The sequence below is a fragment of the Chiloscyllium punctatum genome, chromosome 2 (genome assembly GCF_047496795.1).
Source record: "Chiloscyllium punctatum isolate Juve2018m chromosome 2, sChiPun1.3, whole genome shotgun sequence".
Classification (NCBI taxonomy): Eukaryota; Metazoa; Chordata; class Chondrichthyes; order Orectolobiformes; family Hemiscylliidae; genus Chiloscyllium; species Chiloscyllium punctatum.
The window spans coordinates 158646240-158668483 of NC_092740.1; the positions used below are offsets into that span (position 1 = coordinate 158646240).

Here is a 22244-nt window from a genome sequence, read left to right on the forward strand (position 1 = left end):
ATGGACCCGCGGTCTCAGCACGGACCCGCGGTCTCAGCACGGACCCGCGGTCTCCGCACGGACCCGCGGTCTCAGCACGGACACCGATCTCAGCACGGACTCCCGGTCGCAACATGGTCCTGCGTTCTCAGCACGGACCCGCGGTCTCAACACGGACTCGCGGTCTCGGCACGGACCCGCGGTCTCAGCACGGACCCGCGGTCTCAGCACGGACCCGCGGTATCAGCACGGACTCCCGATCTCAACACGGACTCCAACCTCAACATGGACTCATGGTCTCAACGCGGACTCAGCACGGACTCGCGGACACAGCACGGACTCGCGATCTCAGCACGGACTCGCGGATTGAGCACGGACTCGCGGATTGAGCACGGACTCGCGTACTCAGCACGGACACGCGGTCTCAACACGGACTCGCGGTCTCAACACGGACACCGATCTCAGCACGGACTCCCGGTCGCAACATGGTCCCGCGTTCTCAGCATGGACCCGCGGTCTCAGCACGGACCCGCGGTCTCAGCACGGACCCGCGGTCTCAGCACGGACCCGCGGTCTCAACACGGACTCGCGGTCTCAGCACGGACCCGCGGTCTCAGCACGGACCCGCGGTATCAGCACGGACTCCCGATCTCAACACGGACTCCAACCTCAACATGGACTCATGGTCTCAACGCGGACTCAGCACGGACTCACGGACACAGCACGGACTCGCGATCTCAGCACGGACTCGCGGATTGAGCACGGACTCGCGTACTCAGCACGGACACGCAGTCTCAACACGGACTCGCGGTCTCAACACGGACTTGCGGTCTCAACATGGACTCCCGGTCTCAACGCGGACTCGCGGTCTCAGCACGCACTCGCGGTCTCAACGCGGACTCAGCAAGGACTCACGGTCTAAACACGGACTCGCGGTCTAAACACGGACTCCGATCTCAGCACGGACTTGCAGTCTCAAAACAGAATCGCGGTCTCAGCACGGACTCACGATCTCAGCTCGGACTCGTGGTCTCAGCATGGACTCGTGGACTCGCGGACTGAGCACGGACTCGCGGTCTCAGCACAGACTCACGGACTCACGGTCTCAACACGCACCCCCAGCCTCAGCGTGGACTCCCAGCCTCAGCACAGACTCCCAGCATCAGCCTTGAGTGAATTCAGAGGAAACTCTTGTAACTGCTGTCCTTGAGATGCGGCTGGGCTCAGTCTGGAGGCTAGGTGCCAGAATTGGGTTGGAAGTTCTGTTATTCTGACCTTTTGATTTCTTTATTTTTCTAATTTATTCCTATGACTTTGTACTTTAAAATCTGTACCTAGGTACATTGATACCTAAGTTGGCACATTAAGTAAACTTTTCAATGTAGTCGCATGGCATATGATTGTAAAGCTAATTTTAATTGTAATGGGTATGTACCACAACTTTATGTCCTTCATATAACTTAGTGTGAAAGCTCTTGTCAGTGCACTAAAATAGGAGTGCAATACAGAATGCCACAAGCAGATCTCTGCCTTTAACTCTAACGCGTGGATACCAGAGGTTGCTAGGAGAGAGTGAGGACTGCAGATGCTAGAGATCAGAGCTGAAAATGTGTTGCTGGAAAAGCGCAGCAGGTCAGGCAGCATCCAAGGAGCAGGAGAATCGACGTTTCGGGCATGAGCCTGAAGAAGGGCTTATGCTCGAAACATTGATTCTCCTGCTCTTTGGATGCTGCCTGACCTGCTGCGCTTTTCCAGCATACCAGAGGTTGCTGTTCAGTTTACTCCTTGATAATGGTGAACAGTTGAAACCTCAGTGTTATTCCTATCCCAAGATCTAAGCCATTTTCCAGAAGGTGTAAAATATAGTATTATTTTCTTAGAAGTCACTGTCCTCTTTTTACCCTTTGTTGTAGCATGTCATCTGTACTGGGCTATGGTGTAAAGTAGATGGTGAGCAGGAGTGCAAGACCAAACTAGACCCACCACTAGATGGAACAGAGTGTGCAACAGAAAAGGTAAGAACTCTATTCTCTTTGTTTAAAACATTCTTTGTTTCTGTTTCCTTGCTTTTTTTCTGAGATGTATCAATGTTACAAGTGACCTGAAAGATTGAATCTCTTTCTATTTGGTTTCCATTCTCCATATCACTAAAGAAAGATAGGAGTGTAAACTTTGAGCAACAGGTGAACCTAGGTATTTCCTGCTGCTACCGTGCTGTTGTGACATGATTATCTGTTTTCCATTTGTCTCCTCGTGCATTCTCTGTGTCAGCGCATTGATCAATCAGGATCTAATTACAAACTAATCAGCACTTGTTTCTTTTGCTATATAAATTGTTGTTCCCTTTGAAAGTTGATGTTCTTGTAAAATGACAAGTTCCAACAGCATTGTTCCTTTATCAGCAATGATAGAAACATTCCATAAGGCACGAAAGCCAAAATGTATTGGGGAAATTACAGAGGCTACAATTATTGGCACAGCATAAAGAAAAAAAACAGCTCAATCATTAAGTTGCTAAAGATGAAAATGGCATGTAATTTTTCATGTGTTAATCATTCTCCAGTGACTGGTTTGTGGATGGTTTAGATGTTACAGCTCGGTTATACCACTTAGCTGTTAGTCTGATATTTTAAAAATAATTGATAAAATTCCTCATGCAAGTTTGTGGCAGGATGGAAGTGTGCATAGAAAATATTATAAATTTTACCGCTTAAACTGGTCGAGTAGGCATCCGCTACATGGAATATGTTGTATTTCTCAAAGTAATGCTCCTCTATATTCTATATGGGTATTATTCTGCCAACAATTCTCTATTTACAGTGTCCAAGATCTTCCTTTGAAGTCCACAATCTGAGCTTCAAAGACAGCATTTCATGATGAACTATCAAATATTAATGTATGATTTTCACTTCATTGGACAGGACATTTTTGATCTAGAACATGATTTGTCCCATTCTGGAGAACCAGGCACACACAGCACCTGATGATTCAGCTCATTATTTTCCTAAATATTAGTGTTAGATAGCTGCCTGAATAATGTGTCCACTTTTTTTTAATATGGTACAAAGTTTCAAATTTAGTGGTCACTGCATAACACCTATTGACTCACACTCTGATTAGTAACATTTTACAATTTCAACTTGAGTATTTTGAATATCCTGAGATAAATGCTATCCACCTCTAGGATCTGCTCATTTTGAGCACTACAAATTTCGTTGGAGTCGACATTTCATTGATGGGACAATCCTTGGCCACAAAGTGGGAATAAAATTGAGAATAGTGAAAGGAAACTACTGTTGGGCAGTTCATAGAATCACAGAATCCCTACAGTGCAGAAAGAGGCCATTTGGCCAGTTGAGTCTCCACCGACCGTCCAAAGAGCATCCCTCCAGCTCCTATCCCTGTAACCCCATTTCCCATACCTAATTCACCTAACCTGCACATTCCTCGGCACCATGGGGCAATTAGCATGGCCAATCCATCTAATCTTTGAACTGTGAGAGGAAACCGGAGCACCCACAGAAAGCTATGCAGACCCAGGGAGAATGTGCAAACACCACATAGATTGTCGCCCGAGGCTGGAATTGAACCCGAGTCCCTGGCACTGTGAGGCAGTACTGCTAACCACAAAGCCACTCTGCCATTTCTCACCCACAAGAAAATGCAAAATGAAACCTGAATTCCACTCATTCTGTAAACCATTATTCACATCAAACCTATTCTACAAGGTTCAACCAAAGTCGAGACGAACTGTCCAGAAATTACTCCTGCCCTCTCCTTTGTGTCAGAATATCTGCAACACTTGGTTCAGCTCAGTCGCTCCAGACAGATACAAGTCTGAGACATTAACCACAGATGTGGAAATTGAGACTGTCCAAATGAATACAAGTTCCCACAAACTGCAGTTCAGACACGCAACCTGCTCTGCCATGTCTGAGTCTAAATTAATTACATGTATTTCTCAGTTTCTTTGCATCTTATTTATTTTTTTACATACTAAACCTCAGTAAGCTGCAGACAGTGTTATAATTTTACTGCCTTAAGCTTCCATATAAGGTTCAAAAGGCCCCTCCTAAACTGTTGGCACTGAATTTCCATACCAGACTTGTTAATGTTGCACTTTTTTTAAGACCAGTTACATTTAAACAAGGTTCTTCACTCAGAACAGACATTCATAAAATCATCGCTTCATCGTCAACATTGAGTCTAACCAGGTCAGGTACAGTTAGTTGCAGAGTGGAGATTCTCAATGTTATTTGAACTGTCTATGTCAGCTTCATACTTAGAGAGTACTCCTTACAATGTTAGTGTGACATTTCTGTTTCCTGTGGCCTCTTGTAGTGAGATTGCCAATTAGTGCTAAATTAGTCATGTTTGTGCCATGGATTCATGCCAAGCAAGGAGTTTGAGCAGTGTCAAACTCCTCACATGTAGGATCCCTCCAGACAGCACACACATAAACTTTCAGTTGATCTGAATATGAACCTTTAAAACAAAGGCTAGTTCTTAACTGTTGTACCACCCAATCTCTCGTGGTTTGGAGCTTTCTACTTCTCATAATTTATTGAGTGACTGGACTTCTTGGATTTCAAGCTAGCACACTTTTGGAATTTCTATTAGCTTCAATTCACAGAAGCCAGAATTGTAAGCTCTATGTTTTAGTTGATTTATTCGCAAATATGATTTGATGTAGTTAGTTAAAGTGAATAGTGGAGATTTTAACTCCTAGGTAGAAATAACAGGAGAGATGTTGGACTCCCTGTCTAGGCAAGAGGTTTCTGGTCAGGTCTTAGTAAGATTTTGCCAGCCAATTATCTGGCAAAAGTGGGCCAAAAAATTGGATTGTTGCTACCCAGTAGTGCTCAGAAATCCAGGAGAGATTTGGGTGAGTTTCACAAGTGAAAATAGGAGAAATCCAGTGTGGCAGAGGCTCAGATTTTCTCTGTGGGATCTAAGAATTCTGGCTTCTCCTTGTATGGCCCTGACCTTCTGGTGCATCTGCATCTGCTCTGACAGTTTTTACTGGTGTCAGCAATAAAATTAAAATTAGGCCCCAATCATGGCATTAGTGCTGAATCTGCTAGAAATTAAATGTGCCCAGTCTAGCATAATCTACTCATTGAATAGTCCTGAATGTCTTTGGCTGATTTATCTTCCCGCTGGATTATTACAGAGCTTAATTATGCTTAGAGTATCAATATTTTTTGCATTCTGTCGAATTCAAGGAGTAAAATCAATGATCCTATCAGTTTTGCAAAAGTGGGTTCGGTGAACATTGGCCCCAGATGAAATAAAATTGTTCACAATACATTAAATAAGACCTGGCCAGTATATTACAAAACCTCAATGTGTCCTTTGTTAACTTAAACTTTTATTCTGGCTATGTTTTCCACTTTTCTAACTGATTTATGTTACAACTTTAAAATTGTTTCAGCATGGATTCATCTTGTACAAATGATTATGGTTGATTACATAAATGAATGCATTCATACAATTTGTCTCTTACTGTAATTATAGCCTAACTTCAGAGCAAATTGTAAAGAAGATGATTTCACTTGAGTTGCTTTGCTTTTGACTCACTAAGGGCCTGACTCAACCGTAATTAAGTGAAAGTGAGGATTGCAGATGCTGGAGATCAGAGTCGAGAGTGTGGTGCTGAAAAAGCACAGCAGGTCAGGCAGCATCCAAGGAGCAGGAAAATCAACATTTTGGGCAAAAGCCCTTCATCAGGAATGAGGACTGATCAACCATAATTAAGACAGAAAGTGTTGGAAAAACTCAGAAGGTCTGGCAGCACATGTGGAAAGAAATCCATATCAAGTCCAATATGACTGTTCTTCAAAACAATGCTTCCAGACTTGCTGAGATTTTCCAGCATCTTCTCTTCTTTATGCAAACCTTCAGTGTATTCAGTATTTTGCTTTTCACCTGACTCAACAATAACTGAATGTCATTGCAAACTGGGTTAACGATAAGTGTAATTCTCTGATTATGGTTTTGTGATTTTATTTGGTTCATTCGTGAGACGTGAGCATTGCTGGCCAGACCAGCATTTATTGTCTATCCTGGAGCAAGTGTAGGTCAACCAGCAGGTGCTGTAAAAGAAGACGTTCCAGGATTCAGACCTAGAGATAGTGAAGGAACTTCACAATGTTTCCAAGTCAGGATGGTGAGTGGCTTGGAGGGAAACTTGCAGGGGCTGGTGTTATCATGTATCTGCTGTCAGAGAGTCATAGAGATGTTCAGCATGGAAACAGACTCTTCAGTCCAACCTGTCCATGCCGACCAGAAATCCTAACCTAGTCTTGTCCCATTTGGCAGCACCCGGCCCATATCCCTCCAAACCCTTCCTATTCCTGTCCCCATCCAGGTACCTTTTAAATGTTGCAATTGTACCAGCCTCCACCACTTCCTCTGGCAGTTCATTCCATACATGTACCACCCTCTGCATGAAAACATTGCCCTTAGGTCTCTTTTATATCTTTCCCCTCTCACCCTAAACCTATGCCTTCTAGTTGTGGACTCCCCAACCCCAGGAAAAAGACTTTGTCAATTTATCTATCCAAGCCCCTCATGATTTTATAATCCTCTATAATGTCACCCCTCAGCCTCCGACGCTCCAGGGAAAACAGCCCCAGCCTGTTCAACCTCTCCCTGTAGCTCAGATCCTCCAACCCTGGCAACATCCTTGTAAATCTTTTCAGAATCCTTTCAAGTTTCACAACATCTTTCCGATAGGAAGGAGACCAGAATTGCACACAATATTCCAACAGTGGCCTAACCAATGTCCTGTACAGCTGCAACATGACCTCCCAACTCCTGTACTCAGTACTCTGACCAATAAAGGGAAGCATATCAAACACCACCTTCACTATCCTATCTACCTGCAACTCTACTTTCAAGGAGTTATGCACCTGCACTCCAAGGTCTCTTTGTTCAGCAACAATTACAATTATCCTTGTCCTTATTACAACAATACCTGGGTCTAAAAAAAATTCAGATTTGCATTTGCTATTTTACCGTAAATGAGATTTCCACCATAACTCCTAGCACAAGTGGAAGCATTGCAAGGGAATTCCTGACACTTTAAATAACGTTTTCAGCAACATGCCATAACAGAATAATGATGTTTTTAAAAAATCTCCTGATTCTTTTTAGGTCATGAGCCAAATTATATACAATTTAATTTATCAATGATCTATCACTTGTGATGAAAACATGACATTTTAAGGTTTGAATTAAAGGCAGAAGACCATCAGTAGATTGAGTGGGAGTCCAGAACGAGGGGCGTAAGTTTAGGGTGAGTAGGGAAAATTTTAAAAGGAACCTCAGGGGGGCAACTTATTCACAGAGGATGGTGTGTGTATAGAATGATCTGCCAAAGGGAATGGTGGAGACTGGTATGATTGTTTTAATTAACAGCCATAAAACAGATATATTTTATTTCAGAAAGTTCAGCATCCAAATGTTTTAGTTTATTATCTTTGTGTGAGAAAAATGGCAGAAAGATTAAGGCTTTGCCATTGTGATGATAGGTCTCAGCCTGGAATCTTCTGAAGCCGAATTTTGAACAGCGTCATCAACCTGTAGATATCATTACAGCAATAATTTGGCTTTTACCAATTCACGATTTTCTTGCAAGTGCATCCTAACCTGTTGTGCAAGTATCCCTTGAAAATTGAGTACCTACTGATCAATTTTTAATCTATACTCCAGTGGTAAAACACTTGGCATGGAATTGTAAAAATAAATCTCTGAACATTTGGTACCAAACCCTGAATTTCTGAAGAGACACAGGTTGGAACCTACTGTTTTAATCGGTTGCCTTGCTCACTTACATAAAAAGTGGTAGATATCCACATGACTCTTCAGAACAAAGCACTCTGTACCCTCTTCAAATTGGTTTAGAGGGCAGTAGTAGACCTTCCTCTGAAATCACGTCCAATTGACAGACGTGTGGCCATTTGAGAGGTATCAGCCAGTCAGAGGTCAGCAGTTTACCCACTTGGCAATGCCAGTGAAAGATCAGGGCTACAGACAGAAGAGCACACAAGATCACAGGGACCAGTGTATCAAGTGAATGATCCAGGACTCCACGTGGGCCCAAAACTGTTCACAATGTCAAGGTAGATCAGAGCTTTATACAGCCTCAGTAGTGCATCTCTGTTCTTGTATTCTAGCCCTCTTAAAATGAATACTGGCATTGCAGTTACCTTCCTAACTGTCAATTAAAATTGCGTGTTAACCTTATGTGAATCCTGAACTAGGACTCCCAAATCCCTCCATGCTTCAGATTTCCAAAGCCTTTTCCCCTTTAGAAAAAGGTCTCTGCTTCTATTCTTCCTAGCAAAGTGAATAATTCACACTTTCCCACATTGTATACCATCTGCCACTTCTTTACTCTTGATCCTAACCTGTTCAAGCCCTTCTGCAATCTAAACACTTGCTCAACCTGACCTGTCCCTCCACCTGGAAAAAGTGAGGACTGCAGATGCTGGAGATCAGAGCTGAAAATGTGTTGCTGGAAAAGCGCAGCAGGTCAGGAATCCTGAAGAAGGGCTCATGCCCAAAACGTCGATTCTCCTACTCCTTGGATGCTGCCTGACCTTCTGCGCTTTTCCAGCAACACATTTTCAGCTCTGTCCCTCCCCACCTACCTTTGTGTCATCTGCAGATTTAGCCCTCAGTTCCTTTGTCCAGATTGTTAATGAATAATTTAAATAATTGTTTTCTCAACACTGACCCCTGTGGAGCTCCACTTGTCACCAGCAGCCATCCTGAAAAAGACTCCTTTATCCCCATTCTCTGCCTTCTGCCAGTCAGCCAATACCCTGTCCTTGCCAGTACCTTGCCACAAACACTGTGGACACATATATTATTGGCCAGCCTCCTCAGTGACACCTTATCAAAGGCCATTGGAAAATCCAAAAAGATCATGTACACTGGGTCACCTTTGTCTAATTTGCTCATTATCTCCTCAAGGGATTCTAACAGATTCATCAGCTGTGACCTTCCTTGAAGCTGTCCCAGCTCCACTCTACTTTCCCATGCACTTCCACGTACTTTGCAATCACATCCTTAATAATAGACTCTCAAATTTTACAATAGTATCATGGTAGCCACGGGCACCGGCATGGGCCCCAGCAATTCCTCTTCTTTGTCGGGGATGTGGAATAGTCTGTCTTCTGCAGCTACACTGGTATCATCCCCCACCTTTCCTCTGCTGTATTGATGACTGTACTGGTGCAACCTCATGCTCCCACGAGAAAGTTGAGCAGTTCTTCAACTTCACTAACAACTTTCACCCTGACTACAAGTTCACCTGGACCAGTTCGGACACCTCCCTCCCTTCCTGGACCTTTCCATCTCCATCTCCGGTGACTGACTGACCATGAACTTCTACTACAAACCCGTCGACTCCCACAGCTACCTGCTCTATGCCTCCTGTAAAAACACCATCCCTTATTCCCAATTCCTCCACGTCCACCATATCTGTTCCCAGGATGACCAATTGCACCATAGAAATTCCCAGATGGCCTCCTTCTTCAAAGACCACAATTTCCCCTCTCACGTGGTTGACGATGCCCTTCAGCGCATCTCCTCCACTTCCCACACCTCTGCCCTTGAACCCCACCCCTCCCAATGCAACAAGGACAGAATACCCCAGGTCCTCACTTTTCACCCCACCGACCTCCATATACCTTGCATCATCCTCAGTCACTTCCACCACCACTAGGAATAAATTTCCCTCTCCACCCCATCAGCATTTTGGAGAGACTGTTCCCTCCGTGTCAGATCCACGCTGTCCCACCAGCCCACACCTCACTCTCGGCACCTTTCCCTGCCAATGCAAGAAGTGCAAAACGTGCACCCACACCTCCCCCTTCACCTCCATCCAAGGTCTCAAAGGATCCTTCTGCATCCAACAGAGATTTACCTGTACTTCCACACACGTCATCTACTGTATCCATTGCACCCGATGTGGTCTCCTCTACATTGCGGAGAAGGGACACCTACTTGTGGATGGTTTCAGAGAGCATCTCCGGTACATCTGCACCCACCAACCCCACCGCTCCATGGCTGAACACTTTAACTCCCCCTCCCACTCCACCAAGGACATGCAGGTCCTGGGCCTCCTCTATTGCCAAACCCTAACCACCCAACACCTGGAGGAAGAACGCCTCATCTTCCACCTTGGATCCTGCAACCACACAGGATTAATGTGGATTTCACCAGTTTCTTCATTTCCCATCGCCCCCCCCCCCCGCCCCCACCTCATCCCAGTCCCAAGCCTCCAACTTGGCACCGCCTTCATGACCTATCCATCACCTTTCCCATCTATCCGCTCCACACTCCTCTCTGACCTATCACCTTCTCACCCATTTTCACCAACTCATTGCATTCTCAGCTACCTTCCCTCAGCCCCACACCCCCTTCCCATTTATCTCTCAGCCCCCCCGGTCCACAAGACTCATTCCCTCTGAAGGGCTTATACCTGAAACGTCGATTCTCCTGCTCCTTGGATGCTGCCTGACCGGTTGTGCTTTTCCAACACCACACTCTTAACTCTGAACTCCAGCATCTGTAGTCCTCACTTCCTCCCTCTCAAATCTTACCAACAACCCAGGTCAGGCTAACTGGCCTGTAGTTTCCTGTCATCTGCCTCCCTCCCTTCTTAAACCAGGAATTGCATCAGCCATTTTTCTGTCCTCTAGGATTGTCCCTGACTCCAGTGATTCCTGAAATATTACCACCAATGCCTCTGCAACCTCCTCCACCTTTTCTTTTCCCTGGGGTTAATCCGCCTGTTGTGGGTAATTTATCCATCTTCAGAACTTTTGGATTCTGCAGCACCTTCTCATTCATGATGGCAGCAATCAGCCCTGTTCCTGACTTTCTTAAAGTTCTGGCATGTTGCTGGTGTCTTTCACTGTGAAAACTGATTCAAAGTTAATATTCAGTTTTCTCCGCCATTTCTTTGTTCCCTATTACTACGTCTCCAGCTTCTCTTGCATCTCTCTTCCCTTCTATATATCTAAAAAATAGTAATCTTTTAATATTACTAGCTAGCTTACTCACATATTATATCTTCTCCCCCCACTTCTTGCTTTTTCACTTATCCTCTGCTGGTTTTTAAAGGCTTCCCAGACCTCTGGCTTCACCATATCTTATGCTTTCATTGACTTTATGCTGTCCATGACTTTCCTGTGAATCACGGTTGCATCGTCTTCCCCTTAATGCATTTCCTCTTCCTTAGGATTACTTTCTGTCGTGCTTCCCAAATTCTCCTCAGAAATTCCCACCATTGCTGCTCCATTGTCTTCCCTCACAGGTTCCTCTTCCAATTAACTCTGGCCAGCTTCTCCCTCATGTCTTTGTAGTTGCCTTTACTAAATTGTAATCCTGTTACAGCTGATTGCAGCTTCTCTCTGTCAAATTGCAGAGTGAATTCTATCATAGTATGGTCGCTGCCCGCTGGGGGTTCCTTCACCTTCAGCTCCTGAATCAAATCTTCTTCATTACATATCACCAAATCCGGAATTGCCTGTTCTCTAGTGGGCTGTACCACAAGGCAACCACCTGGCAAACATTCCACACATTCCATTCCACACATTCCTTTTCATTTTTCCATTCCACCTGCATTTTGAAGTTCCCCATGATTACTGGAAAAGTGCCTTTCTTACAGGCCTTTTCTATCTCCTGATTTATTTTCTTTCCCACATCCTGTCTACTGCTAGGAGGTCTGTGCACAACTCCCATCAGTGTCTTTTCTCCTTTGCGGTTCATCAGACTTTATGTCACCTCACAATGGATTTAATTTCATTTCTTACTAACAAAGCAGATGCATTCTGGGTAATCCAAAATGGAGGAAGGGAAACATTTCTGGCTGAAACAGGCTGCTCCTTTATTGAGGTATTTTAGGTGTTGGAGGTGATTTCGTCGAATTCCTGCTTTATATGCTGTTGCATTGTTTTGGAACTCAACTGCAGTTTTACAAGAAAGAAGAACAGACAAAGGAAGCACATGGTGAGGTCAATGAAGGAGGGAGAGAGAGAGAAAGAAACTGACACCACAGTGTACCTGCACAGTTACTACCATTGCTGTTTGAATTCATGTATAGCTGGACATCAGAGTGCATCTGGGAAAAGTGACAGACAGTGAAATTCACATCTGATCTTGGAGGAATCTGTTTGGGCGAAGTTCACAGCACAGAATCAGATAAGTGAATAGTTCTAAATGTGGCCTACAGTAAGTCTGCAGTAGTGAGTAGAGTGGGTTCTTTCTTGATTATATGTTTTTTGAGATATGTCTCGTGTGGGCGGCATGGTGGCACAGTGGTTAGCACTGCTGCTTCACAGCGCCAGAGACCTGGGTTCAATTCCCGCCTCAGGCGACTCTCTGTGTGGATTTTGCACATTCTCCCCGTGTCTGCGTGGGTTTCCTCCGAGTGCTCCGGTTTCCTCCCACAATCCAAAAATGTGCAGGTCAGGTGAATTGGCCATACTAAATTGCCTGTAGTGTTAGGTGAAGGGTAAATGTAGAGGAATGGGTCTGGGTGGGTTGCGCTTTGGCGGGTCGTTGTGGACTTGTTGGGCTGAAGGGCTTGTTTCCACACTGTAAGTAATCTAATCTTGATTAAACTTAAAATATAAGCCACAGCTATTAATTTAACCTGGGCAGGGTTTTGTAGAGGAATAAGATGGTGTTATTTTCTGGGTCTGTAGATTGTTAAGAAGCAATAATGGCCTTTAGTACAGTGATATGCGCTTCTTGTCAGATGTGGGAGTTTAAAGAGAGTTTAAGGGTTGCTGTGGATTATATCTGCAATAAATGCTGTTGATTGCAAATCCTATCAGATCGAGTGAATCGGTTGAAGCGACAGTTAGAGGCAATAAGGAATTTGCAACAGCAACAGTATGTGATGATGGCAGTTATAGGAAGGGGGGAAAGTCTCAGATACAGTCACATAGATGGGTTGCAACAGGTATGCTGTTTTGGAAAATGTAGCGGGTGATCGATTCACAGGGGAACGTAGCATGAACAGCCACATTTCTGGTATTGAGACTGGCTCTAAAGCAACGAGGAGTATGTCGGGTTCCAAGAGATCAATTGTGTTAGGGGACTCTCTAGTCCGAGGTACAGACAGACATTGCTGTGGCCAGCAGCGAAAAATCAGAATGGTGTGTTGCTTCCCTAGTGCCAGGATCAAGGATGTCTCAGAGAGAGTGCAGAATGTTCTCGAGGGAGAGAAGGGCCAGCAAGAGGTCATTGTCCACATTGGAAGCAATGACATAGGAAGAGAAAAGGTTCGGATTCTGAAGGGAGATTACAGAGAGCTAGGCAGAAATTTAAAAAGGAGGTCCTCAAGAACAGTAATATCTGGATTACTCCCAGTGCTATGAGCTAGTGAGGGCAGGAATAGGAGGATAGAGCAGATGAATGCATGGCTGAGGAGCTGGTGTATGGGAGAAGGATTCACATTTTTGGATCATTGGAATCTCTTTTGGGCTAGAAGTGACCTGTACAAGAAGGACAAATTACACCTAAATTGGAAGGGGACTAATATACTGGCAGGGAGATTTGCTAGAGCTGCTCAGGAGGATTTAAACTAGTAAGGTGGGGGGGTGGGTGGGGGGGGGAGGGGGACCCAGGGAGATAGTGAGGAAAGAGATCAATCTGAGACTGGTACAGTTGAGAAAAGAAGCGACTCAAATAGTCAGGGCAGGCAGGGACAAGGTAGGACTAATAAATTAAACTGCATTTATTTCAATGCAAGAGGCCTAACAGGGAAGGCAGATGAACTCAGGGCATGGTTAGGAACATGGGACTGGGATATCATAGCAATTACAGAAACATGGCTCAGGGATGGGCAGGACTGGCAGCTTAATGTTCCAGTTCCAAGAAATGCTACAGGAAGGATAGAAAGGGAGGCAAGAGAGGAGGGGGAGTGGCATTTTTGATAAGGGACAGCATTACAGCTGTGCTGAGGGAGGATATTCCTAGAAATACATCCAGAGAAGTTATTTGGGTGGAACTGAGAAATAAGAAAGGGATGATAATCATACTGGGATTGTATTATAGACACCCTAATAGTCAAAGAGAAATTGAGAAACAAACTTGTAAGGAGATCTCAGCTATCTGTAAGAATAATAGGGTGGTTATGGTAGGGGATTTTAACTTTCCAAACATAGACTGGGACTGCCATAGTGTTAAAGGTTTAGATGGAGAGGAATTTATTAAGTGTGTACAAGACAATTTTCTGATTCAGTAAACTTGACCTACTCTTGGGAAATAAGGCAGAGCAGGTGACTGAGGTGTCAGTGGGGGAGCACTTTGGGGCCAGCGATCATAATTCTATTAGATTTAAAATAGTGATGGAAAGGATAGAACAGATCTAAAAGTTGAAGTTCTAAATTGGAGAAAGGCCAATTTTGATGGTATTAGGCAAGAACTTTCGAAAGCTGATTGGGGGGGGGGGGTGGGGGGGCAGGTGTTCATAGGTAAATGGACGGCTGGAAAATGGGAAGCCTTCAGAAATGAGATAATGAGAATCCATAGAAATTATATTCCTGTCAGGGTGAAAGGAAAAGCTGGTAGGTATAGGGAATGCTGGATGACTAAAGAAATTGAGGGTTTGGTTAAGAAAAAAAACCAAAGCATATATCCTGTATAGACAGGAGAGATTCAGTGAGTCCTTAGAAGACTAAAGAGGCAGTAGGAGTATACTTAAGAGGGAAATCAGGAGGGGAAAAAGGGGACGTGAGATAGGTTTTGCAAATAGAATTAAGGAGAATTCAAAGGGTTTTTACAAATACATTAAGGACAAAAGGGTAACTAGGGAGAGAATAGGGTCCCTTGAGAATCAGGATTAGTGGTGCTGTAACAGCACAGCAATTCAGGCAGAACCAAGGAGCAGTTCGAGGATCAGCAAGGCGGCCTTTGTGTGGAGCTGCAGAAAATGGGGGAGATACTAAACGAGTATTTTGCATCAGTATTTACTGTGGAAAAGGATATAGAAGATATAGAATGTAAGGAAATAGATGGTTACACCTTGAAAAATATCCATCTTGCAAAGGAGGAAGTGCTGGATGTCTTGAAATGGATAAAGGTGGATAAATCCCCAGGACCTGATCAGGTGTACCCTAGAACTCTGTGGGAAGCTAGAGAAGTGATTGCTGGGCCTCTTGCAGAGATATTTGTATCATCGATAGACACGGTGAGGTGCCGGAAGACTGGAGGGTGGCTAACGTAGTGCCACTGTTTAAGAAAGATCCTGAGGACAAGCCAGGGAACTATAGACTGGTGAGCCTGACCTCGGTGGTGGGCACGTTATTGGAGGGAATCCTGAGGGACAAGATGTACAACCTTGGAAAGACAAGAACTGATTCGGGATAGTCAACATGGCTTTGTGCATGGGAAATCATGTCTCACAAACTTGATTGAGTTTTTTGAAGAAGTAACAAAGAGGATTGATGAGGGCAAAGCAGTAGATGTGATCTATATGGACTTCAGTAAGGCTTTCGAAAAGGTTCCACATGGGAGACCTATTAGCAAGGTTAGATCTCATGGAATACAGGGAGAACTGGCATTTGGATACAGAGCTGGCTCAAAGATCGAAGTCAGAGGGTGGTGATGGAGGGGTGTTTTTCAGACTGGAGGCCTGTGACCAGTGGAGTGTCACAAGGATCGGTGCTGGGTCCTCTACATTTCACCATTTATATAAGTGATTTGGATGCGAGCATAAGAGGTATAGTTAGTAAGTTTGCAGATGATAAATGCGAGGTGCTGCGTTTTGGGAAAGAAAATCTTAGCAGGACTTATGCACTTAATGGTAAGGTCCTAGGGAGTGTTGCTGAACAAAGAGACTTTGGAGTGCAGGTTCATAGCTCCTTGAAAGTGGAGTCGCAGGTAGATAGGATAGTGAAGAAGGCGTTTGATATGCTTTCCCTTATTGGTCAGAGTATTGAGTACAGGAGTTGGGAGGTCATATTGCAGCTGTACAGGACATTGGTTAGGCCACTGTTGGAATATTGCGTGCAATTCTATTCTCCTTCCTATCGGAAAGATGTTGTGAAGTTTGAAAAGGTTCAGAAAAGATTTACAAGGATGTTGCCAAGGTTGGAGGATTTGAGGTTTAGGGAGAGGCTGAACAGGCTGGGGCTGTTTTCCCTGGAGTGTCGGAGGTTGAGGGGTGACCTTATAGAGGTTTACAAAATTATGGGGGGCATGGATAGGATAAATAGACAGAGTCTTTTCCCTGGGGTCGGGGAGTCCAGAACTAGAGGGCATAGGTTTAGGGTGAGAAGGGACAGATATAAAAGAGACTTAAGGGGCAACTTTTTCATGCAGAGGGTGGAACGTGTATGGAATGAGCTGCCAGAGGAAGTGGTGGAGGCTGGTACAATTACAACATTTAAGAGGCATTTGGATGGGTATATGAATAGGAAGGGTTTGGAGGGATATGGGCCGGGTGCTGGCAGGTGGGACTAGATTGGGTTGAGATATCTGGTCAGCATGGACAGGTTGGACCGAAGGGTCTGTTTCCGTGCTGTACATCTCTATGACTCTATGACTCTATAAAAAACCCCATGCCCATCTGCCTGCCCTTTTGATAGGATGCAGATCCTTGGATATTTAATTTCCAGACAGTAGGCAACAACAGGTTCAAGAATTTTGGAAAGTAAAGAGAGATTGATGTCATGCCATGTGGTAATGTCGTACAAGTGAAACTGGGCTTTTAAAAAGCGGTTTAAAAGGTGTGTGACCATACCAGCGAAGAGGGAACCATTTACAGGGACTGCTCGAACTGGAGCTAAGGACGGAGTTAAGTTTTAGTGAGGTAAGAGTTCTCATCAGTTTAATGAGAATTGGCTCGAGAACAATGTGGATGTTAGGTAGGATGATGTATCACCTGCACTGTCTTCAGGTTTGAGTAACTATTTGATTTAAGTGACATAGCCTTAGCAATAGTGACTACATGTGGGATTTCAGCAGTCTGGTTGTCATAGAAATGATTGTGAAGGATATGATTTATAAGGCACCTGAGAAAGGTCCTTTATTCTCCAGTCATTAAAGAGAGGGATGGATGCCCGCAGCAACTTTCTGTTAATTTTCTTCTCTTTTGACATTGGATGTGTAATGGCAACAAGAAATGAACAACTTGAAACAACAAGAAAATACTGTATTTTCTTTCTCTCAAATAGGCTAATTCCCTCATGTCACTCGATACAGTATTTTTGTTTCGGTATGCCTGTGCATGCAAGTGATACAGAAACATTTGTTACATCTGAATTCCTGGGCTCCAGTGGATGTTTTGAAAATATGATATGGTTCATTATATATTTTGACAGAAGGGAAATGTTAGGGCAATTTGTCAAGGTTCAGTTGCTTCCTGATTTGAATGTGCTGTCAGTGTTTTTGAAAAATGCTTCTGAAAAACACAAAACATTCAGCAAATTTGTTGACAGGGGAATAATTTACTAACTAATAGTTTTTTTCTTAACCATTATTTGTCTGATCTAGTTTCCTGTATATACATATGCAGCAATTAAACTGATGTTGTAAATTCCAGTTCCATTCCTGTTTAACTTCATCTCACCCTCTCCATCTGATGAAATAGGGTAGATTAAATTTGATAGTCCCTGAAAGCACGCACGTGGATCACAGTGCAGGATTAATCTGTGCCTGTTACTCTTGATTCAGGCAGATTGCCAATTTCTGTACACTCATTGACATGACTACAAGTGCTTAGGCAGAGCTAAGCATGCTGGTGAGTGCTTAAAAAGAGGACCAAGAACAGTCTGAGCTGAAAATGTGTTGCTGGAAAAGCACAGCAGGTCAGGCAGCATCCAAGGAGCAGGCGGATCGATGTTTCGGGCATGAGCCCTTCTTCAGGAACCTTCATTCCTGAAGAAGGGCTCATGCCCGAAACGTCGATTCTCCTGTTCGTTGGATGCTGCCTGACCTGCGCTTTTCCAGCAAAACATTTTCAGCTCTGATCTCCAGCATCTGCAGTCCTCATTTTCTCCAAGAACAGTCTGAGGCTAGCGTTTGTTAAAGTTCTCCTGCACCACGTGCAAAGTTATCCTGCATCCCTTAACATGAAAATGTATTGTGAGTGGATTTGTTGCTGGGAGCTATTTTACGGCTGCTGACCCATTCAGGCAAAAGAATGGCACAATGTGGGAGAGAGCACGTTCCAAGTTTCCCCAGGCTATACTGGAGACTCTGGTCAAGGAGTACAGAAGGAGTGATGTGTGCTGTGTTCACAAAGGGCTGGGAGAAAAAACTCTCTGAAAGCAGTGAGACAGTATAACCATGGCAGTCATGCACCACTCACCCACCCTAATAATGCCGCAAGCAGCACCAAGATCTCACACAGTTGGTTGTGGTCAGTGAAACTTTCTCAAATGCCATATCCCACAACTATACCACTAGCCTCTCACACTGCTCAGTGCACTACACACACATATCAATCATTTAACAGCAATTTCTGTACGTCAGGACTGACACCTAACATTCACAGCTTCCTTAGCTCCTCACACACAACACTGCTTCAAGCTTTGCAGCCACAGTTTGTGTTTGCACACACTGCCAGCTTTCACCCACACTGTTACACTGCAGTCACTGGCATGTGCCTCTTGTTTACAGGATGAACTGATACATAACTAGAAGCAGCAGGTGCTAACAGACGCAGTCACCTGTTCTTAACCACATAGAGAAGATGGTGTCCTATTTGGGGGAACAGAAAATCAGCATTTACTTGGTCATTTAAAAGATCATGCTCTCCATTTTAAAATTGGAAGGAACAATAAACCGAGGTCAGAAAGAAGTTGGGCTGAAATGGTACATTATGGCCCACAACTCTAACATTTGCCTACTATTCTGTAGAGTATCATCACAAATAGCAGAAGGAAGGAACAGTTATTTATCAACAAAGGTAGAAGGTTGACCAGATGAATTGTGCAGGGACAGTGAAGGATGATGCCAATATTGCAACTTTGAACCAATACATGTCCCCACAGTGGTGGAAAATGTTCAAACGCCTGACCAGTACAGGAGAATCCAATAAAACATGTGATCATCTATTGTACAGACACCAATTTGCAAGCATCTTTACCGATGACTTTTCACAAATGTCCACAATTGGAAACATGACATCATTCACATCCTTTCACTTCCTTTGCAGACATGTAAGGAGGTGGAAAATGCCAAAAAAGTAAATGGGAATCTCTACTTGGTTTCAAAAACAACTGAGTCAAAGTGTTTTGGATTTGCACAAGACATTGATTAAGCAAACGTTTAAAGGTTCATGTATCTTGTATAACTCCAGAAATTCATTAATGAAAGGTATTAGGTCCATAGAAAGTGAAAATTCACTAGAAAGATATGAAGATGATAATTTTAACAACATTTCTTCTTCACATGACCATGCCGGAGAGCAATCCATAGGAAGATTAATTTGACAGCTCGGAATGCTGTCAACTTTAACTGAATGATGACATTTGAGGGTGTAGAAATCTCAAGATCACACAAAGGTATATACCTTCCAGTATAATTGCTTCCTGCTCAACTTTGAAATGATGTAATGAATATTCCAGGGGTCACAGGTCTGTAAAGTTAGCACCAATATGTTAGACCCTCTATCATTGCTTTCTAACCATATAGTTAAGGAAATCCCCAAAGAAATTTTTTGCTAAAACTCTTGAATACAGGACTGATTTAAAGAAATGACGCAAGAAACATTAGTGTAGCAATGGGTCTGTAATTAAACTTCATTGTGCAGCTCAGTGTGCAGCTCAGTTGTTTGTGCTGACAGACCATATCACACACAAGAAAAACATGTCCTTCTCATGATACCCTCAGTCTGTTAGTGTTGACTAAGGAAAAAATAAATCTTCTTGCAGGCAAAAGACCTGTCTTATTACCAGTTGACAGAAATGTCATTCAGTTATGTATCTCCAAGCTGCATCTCTGTGCATTCAACTGAAGAATGTTGTTTCTATGTCACTGAAACCAAATAAATTATGGACAGGGCAATGCTTTGCTCAGACAATTCGTGATTTAGACATTAAGTGAAAAGGCCAAATGAGCAGCTCTTGAGAAAATGTCCCATTACCATGATGATCCTGGTTAGTTATGATTGAGCTACTGCATTGAAGGACTGAAGAGGTGGTACAGAAGGCAGGGTCCTCATCACCTGATGAACAGCACACAAAGTTCCTGTATTACCATCCTGCTGTGGTCACACTTAAACAGATTTTAACCAATTTGAGGAAAAAAGGTCTTTACATTTGATGTAAGTCAATACCTCAAGAAATATTTGAAAAATAGACAAACAATAAATTACATAGGACGCATTTTACTTTTGCTTCAGAAACTAATGTTAATCAATATTTTAATTATAAATCTTCTATGGACACATCAATGGCCTCAGGGATTGGAGAATAGGCACTCATGATCATTACATGTTAGTTCTCAATGAGTTGGGGACAGAGAGTTATAAAATAATCATTGATGCCAACAAGGAAATTCTAGAGTTGGTTGATGAGTTCATTCTTGATTCCAAATCTAATTCCATGCATCCTAGGTTGATCCTTGGGTTTTCTTCCCCAGAAGAAGGCATCATCACATCTTCTTTCCTCAACTCTTGAAAGTGGAGTTGCATGTAGACAAAGTAATGAAGAAGATGTTTGGTGCACTTGCTTTTATTGGTCAGAGTATTGAGTACAGGAGTTGGGATCACATGTTGCGGCTGTACATGACATTGGTTAGGCCACTTCTGGACTCTCCATTCAATTCTGGTCTTCCTGTTTTAGCAAAGATGTTTTGGAACTTGAAAGGGTTCAGAAAAGATTTACAAGGATGTTACCAGGGTTGCAGGATTTGAGCTACAGGGAGAGGCTGAATAGGCTGGGGCTGTTTTCCCTGGAGCGTCAGAGAGTGTGGGGTGACCTTGTAGAGGTTTATAAAATCATGAGGGGCATAGTTAGGGTAAATAGTCAAGGTCTTTTCCCTAAGGTAGGGGAGTCCAAAACTCGAGGACATATGTTTAAGATGAGAGGGGATAGAGTTAAAAGGACCTAAGGGGTAACTTTTTCATGCAGAGGGTAGTGCGTGCATGGAATGAGCTGCCAGAGGAAATGGTAAAGGCTAATACAGTTACAACATTTAAAAGGCATCTGATGGGTATATGAAAATGAGGGATATGGGCCAAATGCTGGCAAATGAGACTAGATTAATTTAGGATATCTAGTTGACGTGGATGAATTGGACGGTAGTGTCTATTTCCATGCTGTATAGCTCTATGACTCTATAACTCAACCATCAATTTAAAAATCGCACAACACCAGGTTTTAGTCCAACAGGTTTATTTGGAAGCACTAGCTTTCGGAGCGCCGCTCCTTCATCAGGTGGTTGTAGAGTATAAGATTGTAGGACACAGAATTTATAGCAAAAGTTTACAGTGTGATGTAACTGAAATTATATATTGAAAAAGACCTGGATTGTTTGTTAAGCCTCTCATCTTTTAGAATGGACATGTTAATGTCCATTCTGTTGGACTATAACCTAATGTTGTGTGATTTTTAACTTTGTACATCCCAGTCAAACACCGCCATCTCCACATCATGTCAGCCATCAAGATTAACTATGAAGCACATGCCTATAGAAGAAGTCAATATTAATGGAGAAATATCCCAATCAAACCTGTCACTTAATTCCATCCCATAGAAATACTTAAACATTTGCATATTGCATATACTGGATTAGTGGTGCTGGAAGAGCACAGCAGTTCAGGCAGCATCCAACGAGCAGCGAAATCGACGTTTCAGGCAAAAGCCCTTTGCATATTGCATACAGCTCAGGAGCTGCAGAAAATAATTTGACCACTCAAACTTGCTCTACTATTTGATAAGATTATGGTGATCTGATTATGGTTTCAACTCTACTTTTTTTTTCATCCCCTGATACCCTCTGACTTCTTTGTCAATCAAGAATCCTTGTAACTCAGATTTTAAAATACACAATGACTTGGTCTGGACAGCAAGCTTTCTGAGGCAGAGAATTCTTCAAACTGACAGACTTGAGAGAAAAACAGTTAGACTAATCCAAAATCGCTTGTTTTTAATGTGAACCCCTGTTTGTGGTCTCTCGCTGAATGGAAAATAACCTGTCAGCATCCCTCATTTTGTTCTGTGTTTCTATAAAATCATCTGTCATCCTGTGAAACCTCAATGCACATGGCCAACCTGTTCAATCTTTCC

The 22244-nt window shown here is 43.4% G+C and overlaps 1 protein-coding gene across 1 annotated transcript in view; it reads left to right on the top strand.

Moving 5' to 3' along the window:
• Nucleotides 1-22244, top strand: part of LOC140492209 (A disintegrin and metalloproteinase with thrombospondin motifs 19-like) — a 538786-nt gene that overhangs the window by 262003 nt on the left and 254539 nt on the right. The window contains 1 exon segment of the mRNA XM_072591100.1: nucleotides 1893-1994. Within this exon segment, the coding sequence (XP_072447201.1) occupies nucleotides 1893-1994 (102 nt within the window).